Below are 9,930 nucleotides of genomic sequence, written 5' to 3' on the forward strand. Positions count from 1 at the left end.
AAACTAAGCGGTTAACTTGTATAACTCTTTATAACTATTTTGATGGTTATTATAAGCATGTAAAGGTTTTTTTTCTTCTAATAATTATGCTTAAGTGAACTTTGATATACCAAATCACCGCTACAAACTATCCTAAACCAAGTCAAAAGGTTAAATGGAGTATGCGACTATACTATTTTTTTGTAAACTAAAATGGTTTTTAATTAAAACAATTATATTACGAGTATGCTGATACAACATTATAACATATTAGTGTTTTATTTATATTGCCTACAAGTGATAATTTTACAAACAAAATTTTTAACAAATAAATTTTTTATGAAAAGCTAATGAAGTTTCATTATCCTTGTAATTTGATTTGCAAAAAGCAATCCGAAATTAAAAATGCTTTTTCGCAAACATTTGCCGCTTCCTTTCCCTTGCACTTCTCTAAACCTTCAGTCAATACTTTAGGATCCATACCGGCCATTTTTGTTTTGAATACTTCAGGCATAAATTTACCAGATTCATCCATAAAACCATTTTTAATTAAAAAGCATTTGTTGGTACATTTCAAATTTTCTTTAACATCGGCTCCCTTTATTTTACCAGCATGATAATCCATATATTCCTTATCGGTGACCCCATTTTCCTTAGCACAATCTGTACCAATTTTCAAAATATCCTTATTGGGCTCTTGGCACTAAACGTTTTAAAGTTGTTAACAACAATTTAAAAAATAAATATCTGTAATGAAAATGTTAAAATCCTGTTTAACTTACCAAGGCTACAGCACAGCATGCAACAATTAGGAAAATTGAAATTTTCATTTTGTCAAAAGAAAATTAAATTTCGTTCAAATGATGTGAGAATGGCTTGGCTGAGAATTGTTTCTGTTGTTTGTCAGAATTTTCAGTTCATTTTATATGAAAATTTTATACAAGATGATTAAGCACAAATTTTAAATTAATTAATTTGCTTCGATATGTGGAAATAATTTGACTTTGTTTTGTTTAATTTTTATTCACGCCTGAAATATTTGCTTAACTAAAACATGAACTTCAAATCAATTACAAACAATTACAATTACTAAAAAATAATTTTTTTAATTTATTTAATTTAACTTAACTCAAAAATAATTGCATATAGAAACTACACGACACGCTACAAATTAATAATTATATATTTTTATAAAAAATCTAGAATTTTTTGGGACCACATGGCGTATGATTATGAAAATTTGTGTACAGTTGTGTACTCTTAACAACTTAATATGTATAATTTGCAGACAACCTTGAATTTGCTCATTAATATATTAAAAAACGATAAAAATCATTTACTTTACATTCAATAATTTAAATATTATTAGTACATATGTTTATTAATGATTTGACAGAAGTGTATCATTTGATTTTATTGGAGATAGATGTGATTTAATCTGTTTTTTGTGGTTATCAAACACTTCTCCGACATAAAATTTTTCATTCATTTTATAAAAATAATAATCAGTTGTTAATTTACAATAGCTCATAATATATCATTGCTATCTATTTGATTGTTAGTCGGATCACTCCAGTAAATATGTGATCTCTAATATATTAACAGACCAATGCAGTTCAATATAGTATTCATCTCGAAATGTATAACATCATTTTGTTGTAAAATATTCAAATAAGTATTCAGATAAATATATTATTTTTGCAAGTAGAGAAAAAAGTTTCAATGGGTTTTCTACTAACTGGATTTCTTTTATACTTATGAGTCTGTTGCTCTCTATACACAGTCTTTAGGGTGCTATGAAATCAAGCTTGTAAAATTTATTTTTGTTTTAGGTCTTTTCGCATAAGATTACTTTGAAACCCTAAAAACTTTATAAAAAAAATAACTCAATCAATCCTAATATTAATACATTAAATCACATAAATTATTACTAGAGATAAGACATAGGTGTTTCTAGGAATTAATATTTTAAAACTTATTTATGAACTCAACCAGTCGGAATTATCAAAAATATATAGGTATTCGAAGAGTTCATATTTTGAAATTTATTTATAAATTCTACCAGTCGGGGTAATCAAAAATATATACAATTTATGGGGTTTGCTCCGAGTCTCTTAAAACTTTACAAAAATCTTGACAAACTCTTATATACTCTTTTAACACTTTTTGCTTAAAAGTTTTGAATCTGTTGCCGAATGTAGCGTGAATTTTCAAAAATATTAAAATGGTTTTTAATTCTATTTAGTTCTATTTAATTTATTCTATTTTAATTCTATTATATTGAAATAACTCATATTAATAAACAACTTCTATCTGTATTACTATAAAAACTATTAAATTATTTCTTAAGACATTTTCGATTGATAAAGCAGGAATAATTTTTACAAACGAAATGCACTTTTAATGCACTTTTAATGCACTTTTAGTGCAATTTTGATTTTCGATTGGTAAATATGAGGCAAAATGTATAACACTAGAGTTTAATTTATAACACTCTAGATATTTAACCAGAGTAGCAAGATCACTCTAGAATTAACAGTTGTTTTATGAATAGACAAATTGTGTAATTTAAATCGAGATATGTATTTATGAAAAATATAAATATCTACTAATTCTGATACAAAAAATATTAGATTACTCTAAAAATGTTCGATTGGGCAACAAAATTCGGCAGATCAAGTATAAATCTAGATTCAGTCAAGATTTACCAATCGAAAGCTCCATTGGATTACTTACAAAGACAATCGCATTTAAAGTAAACTATCTAAAGGGTTAAAATTGCAGCTTGTGTATCGTTCCATAGATACTTATTAAATCTATTTTATTTTTTCAAATCATTATTAACATATTAAAACAGTTTTAATTAATTTAATTAATGCTTTATTGAGTTTATTATCACCAATTTTACACTTTTTACTGCAACTATTATTCAAAATCATTGAATTGTGAAGTTTATATTAATTTTTATATCACAAATATTTTGTTATTTAACACATTTGTTTACACAATAAAATAATAAATTTATCAACAATTTTTTAAATTTTTTTTTCTTTTTTTTTCCATAAGAATAATAATTTTATTGTCATTATCAAACCATTAGATTTTTAATAATAAAATTTAAGCTTAACGATTACGTAGTCGCAATACAGAATTTAATAAATTTTTTACGCGTTAGTAATTTTACATAAAATAAATAATTTGTTAACATATTCGAAAAATCAATTAAATACGTTTAACACAGCATAACAAGCAATTATTTATGTATTAATTTAATTGAACATTTAATCATTTTATAGTTAAAATTAATTGTCAAAACCCTATTTAAAGTTTAAAATTTTTTATATTAAATTTCATGAACAATTTATTGCTTAACACCGGACATCGGACATCTGACATATTAGTTGAATAATTAAATTTAATATTTATTTCTACCTAACACCACCAACATAAAATCCTTTATTAATTCTATATATTGGGTGCAATATTAAAAGGTTTGCGTATGATTTTTATATATATGCAATGCTTTATTTACATAATGCAAAAAGAAGATATTTGCATATACTCATACTCCCACGAATGAGTAGCGACTTCCGCATAGTGCAATATCCTGATATCTTTTGCGTAAGACCATCCTTACTGCATACTAGTTGCCACTTAATAATGCGTTAGCACTGTATAGCCAACACTTGCAAATCCTGCACAATTCATAGTAAACAATGGAAAATAGCAACAACGCTGCCTGCTAACATTGAAGTATGTATTTCATTATTATTCCCTGAAGGATTTCCGTTTTTCTTTAGAGTTCTAACAAAGAAAATATGTCGGAGTTCATCAATATGTTGCAACAACAAACACCAGTGATGAGATGGCAAACTCATTGAAATTGCCATTTGTAACCCATACATTGTCCTCCAATTTTGTTTTATTTTTTCTATTTTTTATTTTTGTTTTATTTCATTGCTCCAAGGCACAATTGCAGCTATAAATGACTTCACAGCATAATAAACCACCAGTCAAGTCGAGGTAAGTAAATAATTTATACACTGATATTCTGCATAAAGACTTAATTTTCATATTTTCTGATGCGTTGTGTACCTTCTTCTGTGTTTTTTTTTTGCAGTGTATTATGCTACTCTTATACATCTTTTTCTTATTATTTTTTATTTGTATTTATTTTACTTTTCCATTTCGTTGGAACTTACCAAGCAATGCCAGATTTCTGTGGCAACCTCACCTGTGTGTTTCAAATGTTGTACCGCTTCATTCCTATAGTTCTGCCATTCATCAGTCTATTTATTTTTAACGAGTTGATTTCATTCAATTTGTTTGCCTAGGCTTTTATGAGGCTTTCCATATAATTCCGCCTTACCGTACCTTCTACCTTATCTACCTCGTCGTCTCGTTACTTGTTTTCTTTATTAGAATGCGTGCATTGACTTCGTCTACCTTTGGCTAGGTAATTTCTATTACTTATTTTTCTATTGCAAAATTATGCAGAAATCACATAAATAAAACAAATTCTCGGATATTGCATAGAATTCTGTATGCAAACGACTATATAAAAATTCACATCTTTTCGTCCTTCTACTTGGTTACATATTTAATTTGTAAGAAAAGTGGTAATGAAATTGTTTTGAATGCTGATTTTTCTCCATTTTGAGGGAAAACTTCATTTTGCTTATTTGCTAGTGCCGCATTTCTTTCATTTGCATTTCACAGACATCTGGCAAATTAATTAAAATGCAACACAAAATTGCTTATTATTTTATAATGAACTTGAAACGTACTGTACAAGCCATACAAGCCATACAAGCCATACAAGGCGTACAAGGATAGACGGTGAAGTTCAAGTTTGTAATTTAATGATTGAATTTTTTTCATACAAAATATATACAATTTTTTAAATTGACTTTTCAAATAAAGTTTAATTAAACTGAAATTGTTGAAGAGTTACTAATAACTTAAAAAACTTAAAAATGTTTTAAATTGCAGTGCAGCAAACAAAACTATTTCATCTTTTTGAAGTGTACAGAAATAACAATACTTTATTTATAGAATTTTAAATATATAAATATTTAAGCCAAATTCTTGAGTAACAAAATTTCTTTATAATATATATTATCGATGAAGGCTCAACCCTTCCATTCACGGCATTTGAGTTCGGCACTTGTTGCTTCCCTTAACCCTGGTTCCGCATACGATTAGATAAGGTAATTGAATAATATCGGCGCTGGTACATATTTTCAGCATATGTAAATATTTTGGCGAACCTTGAACGTTGAAACACCGAAGACGCCTAAGTGGATCGTTTCGTATATTTAAACCCAAGAAGATATATTTATTACATATAAACATTGAAGTACCGCTTGGTATTATGTACGATGAACATAAATAAAGAATTGCTATATATTTCCTGCAAATGGTATTGCGCATTTATATAGCAATAAGCATACAGGTTAACTTTTTTGTACATATCTCCTAAACCGTGTCAAAGATCTAGTAAACAGAAAATATATTATTAATATATTTCTCTCAACTACCTTAGATCTGTGACATTCAAGATATCTTCTGTGAATTTATACATAAAATTTCTATTATTTATTTACTTATAATTAAAAAAAAAATGAGCATTAGCATGATATATTGAAACAACATTAATGTATAATATCGTTTCCGATCGGTTTCCGAATAGGTAATATTCTTTGGGTGCCAAATCATGGGTATATGGTGGGTACGAAATGTTCAGCCAACATTCTGTGTCAATCGAAGCAGTCTAGATGAACTCAAAACTCTTGTTAACCTCTCAAGTCTCTCATAGCTTATAAGTAAATAAAACAAAATACTGTTGTAGTTGACAAACTATGAAACATAAATAGTATGTAATAAACTAGGTTCACAATAGATCAAACTAGGTCCGCAGTGGTTAGCCTAACCCATAAACCATTATCATACCATTACCATGTTATAAACTATATTTTGTACCAAAGAAAAGTTGTATGAAATGAATGAAAAAACTGATAGCACGAAAAATGAAGAGCTTAAATATATTTTTGTTGTGTCAATGATTCATAAGTCTATATCTACAAAAACGAAGACTGTCTTCCCTAAAACGTTTGTCTGATCATCCTTAAACTAGAGGGACATAATACGATCAATATAATTTTTGATATGCTAACTAACTTATGACTAACTTAAAATAGAAGATTATAGTTATAAAAATTTAAAAAAAAAAATTATTTTAAATAAAATTGCTACAAATATAACATATATTCAATGTATTTACTGCAAGTAGTTAAGTTCCGTCATCGTATACAAGTTCTTCAATTGTTGATATATATTCAGTTGATATACTTCAATGAACCATTACATAGCATTAAATTTGCACGTCTCCTTCCTTGTTATCAAAAGAATATGTAAATATATATAAATTAATTGTTATATATTTTCTCCTCAGACGGAAATTTTTATAGTTTCTAAAATTATAAACTCTGGATTATTTTCATGAAAGCAAATTATCTTTAAAAATCCAATAAAGTGGGGCATGCAAATACTCTCTTGCAGAATCTCTTTTATTTAAATCTATTATTAATAAACTAGGAACAAATTCCTCTAAATAATACATTTCTTTATGCAATTAAATTAATATATATATAGATAAAAGCATGTTTTAATTACTATTTTTTGGTGCTATTAAAGAGCAATTCACTGGCCCCCCGTAGCACCAGAATTACACCTCTGGTCGAGTGTCGCAAATGTCCTGCCACTAACTACCATGTGCACTCCTAAACGGTATCAGCATAGCACCGGAATTGTAGTCGCCTCTTACGACAGACCCCTTCGAGAATATTCTAACCCCATATCCGCAAATGAAGAGTAAGAAGTCATTTTGATTTAGTTAAAAAGCAGTTTTGATTCCATAATTGAGTTGTTTCCTTTGTCGTCCTCAGCACCTTGATCTTCACCGTCGCTGATCTGGGGTAAAGCGCACCATGATTTCATTTTGTCGTTGGAATATACGGATGAATAATGCGCTGAGTACGTTGGAAACCAGGTATGTCTTGGTCAACATTTACTAGGTTGTTACCAAGTTGTTCGACTAAGTCATTTGCTCGTGGTGTTCGTACAAAATTAGAAATATATTGAATGCCATTATCGTTGCAAAACCGTTCGAATTCCTTCGATGTAAATGCCGAACCGCGATCATTATAATTCTCTGTGGCATTCCCACATAATTACTTATTTCATTAAGAACGTTGATGACATGTCTTAAGGCTGTACTTTTCACCACTCAAGCAAACATGTGCTCATTTTACTTTGAGTTTTTTAAAAAGAACCTAACAATGGTCGGTTCAGTGAATCTTCATAATCTTCTAGAACAAAGTTTTGAACTCTATAAAAGCTATACTTGCTTTATATAACTCACTTTAAAAGCCTGTGCTTTTATTACATCCAATAAATCCCAAACTTCTTATATTCATGTAGGAAAGTAGGTATGACAGCGGCGCAAAAGTAATTAAAAGTAGTAGAGTTACGTCGCTGTCATAAGAAAAGAGCGCAGGGCAACTCCGTTGCTTTGAGGTGTGAGTGGAAGTAAAAAGGAGTAGTGAGAGTGAGCAGCTCGTAGAGGAAAGAAGCATATTCGTGCGTGCGTGTTAAAATTAGTTTGAAATTAACTATTAAAATTAGTTTAAAATTAACTATTAAAATTAGTTTAAAATTAACTATTAAAATTAGTTTAAAATTAACTATTAAAATAAACTTAAGGTCTAGAACCTACAAACTTTGGGGGCTCAACCTAAGAGTCAAATAAAAAAAAAATGGTGTTTATGTAATGCATATGTGTAAATTTAATATATGAACGAGTTTATAAAAAAATGCAAAAGCTGTGATTTAAGAAACATCGAAATTTTTAAACTTTGAATGATTGAAAATTGTTATTTACACTGAAGTTATTAAAAACAAATATGTGACATAAATTAATAAATAAAAAATTTGAATAAAGTTAAACTAAAAGCGACAAACATAACAATGAAAAACTAACTAAAATAACTGTGGAGTTAAACAAAATTATGTTTGATCCGTTCTAAGCGAGCTGCATATTGTGAAATACACAAATTAAAAGAAAAAAAAAAAGAAGAAGAATTGCTGTTATTAGTTGGCGTCGGCGTGGTGATCGAAGTTGTTAGCAAGCTGTGTGTGTGAGTACATGTGCTTTGTTAAACGTAGTAGTAAACGCAGTACATACAGAGGTGAATGTAGTCACTGAGGTGGTAAAACAAACAACGCAAAAGCTGTTCTGATGAAGTTGGCGAGCGACGAAGGTGATACGTAGCGGGTGCTGGCGGTGCAGTGGAGACTGGCAGAAATTTTTATATTTTGTTTAAGTACACATTTTGTTTTATTTGATTGCGTATTGAAATTGATACGTTTTAATTTTTTTAGCTTGTAATTTATATATTATTTTTTTTAAACTTATTTACTTTTTAGTCATAATTTTAATTTTTTTTTGAAAAGATTGTAATAACGCTGGCACCATGAATATTAACAGTATCATTGCGCTGAGTATAGAAGGGTTAAGAGGTGAGCTTAGAAGATTAAATTTAAATACAGAAGGCAAAAAGCAAGAATTGAGAGAAAGATTAATTGATCATTATCAATTAGAAACGCGCGAAAATGTAGAAGACAAAGAAATACAGTTTGACAAAATGGCAACTGTTAAAACGATACAAGGACGTTCACTGTTTACGCTTCGTGATGTGGAAGACTCTCTCACTACATTTGCAGGGGTGGGTCAACCAAGTGTTAAGATTTGGGTAGAACAATTAGAAGAAATGGCTATTAGCGTAAACTGGAACGATCAACAAAAATTTATCTATGCTAAGCAGCTACTCAAGGGCGCAGCCAAATTGTTTGTCAGAAGCCAGTTAGAGGTAAAGGATTGGGTGTCGCTCAAAAAAGCATTAATTGCAGAATTCACAGTAAATTTAACAATGAACGAGGTTCATGCCATGTTAAAGGGACGAAGGAAAAAACCAACTGAATCATTAAGAGAATATTTGTATAGTATTATTGAAATAGCAAATCAAATTCAGTTAGATGAAATGAGCATAATAGACTATTTTATAGAAGGAATTCCAGACAGTAGAGCAAACAAAACCATATTATACCAGGCAACGAGCATGAATGATTTAAAGAGTAAGCTAAGTATTTACGAAAAGATCAGGAGAAACACATACTCGTCATTAAACACTACAGGAGGGAAACTTCAAACAGAACATACTGGGGTACAAGACATAAAAATAGAAAGAGAGGATAGAAAAGATGGAAAGCGTTGTTATAGGTGTGGAGGTAAGGATCATATTGCTAATAGTTGCAAAATCAAAGATTATAAATGCTTTAGATGTCAAGAGGTAGGGCACAAAGCATTCGAATGTAAACGTCCAGAAAAGGTAGTAGGAAATAGAAACAAAAACAATTCTCTCGTTATAGAAACTATTAATGATGTGCGTCGAAATGGAACTAATAGAGTTTTGAAAAATTTAGGAATAAATGGGAAGAAGGTACGTGCTCTAATCGATACGGGTAGCGATGTCTGCATCATCAGACACTCCACTTGTTTGCGGTTAGGAAACATTGTGTTGGAAGCTAGGAGAAAAACATTGACGGGTATAGGAGGAAAAGAGATTAAAACATTAGGCAGCTTCATAACATTAGTTGATTTAGATGGTATCCAAACCAGTTTGAATCTTCATGTGTTAAACGATGATGATGTCCAATATGATGCCATAATAGGAAGCGATATCCTAGAAATAGTTGACATTTTGATCTCCTCAGATGATGTAAAGTTTTTGCGAAAGTCTCAGGAAAAACATATCGACTTTAATAAGGAAAATGTAAGAGAATGTGAAAATGAAGTTAGGAATCTCTATAACATTTGTGTGACAATGGAGC

The 9,930-nt window shown here is 29.4% G+C and overlaps 1 protein-coding gene across 1 annotated transcript; it reads right to left on the minus strand.

Annotated features, from left to right (window-relative positions):
• Nucleotides 1–226: 226 nt before the first annotated feature.
• LOC119684606 (general odorant-binding protein 56h-like) lies at nt 227–870 on the minus strand. Its single transcript, XM_038098683.1, has 2 exons — nt 762–870; nt 227–682 (listed from the first exon to the last, which is right to left on the minus strand). The coding sequence occupies exons 1-2, from the start codon at nt 807–809 to the stop codon at nt 341–343; spliced, it is 390 nt and encodes a 129-aa protein (XP_037954611.1). The 5' UTR covers nt 810–870; the 3' UTR covers nt 227–340.
• Between the last annotated feature and the right edge of the window lie 9,060 nt (nt 871–9,930).

Source organism: Teleopsis dalmanni, chromosome 2, assembly GCF_002237135.1.
Source record: "Teleopsis dalmanni isolate 2A chromosome 2, ASM223713v2, whole genome shotgun sequence".
Taxonomy (NCBI): Eukaryota; Metazoa; Arthropoda; class Insecta; order Diptera; family Diopsidae; genus Teleopsis; species Teleopsis dalmanni.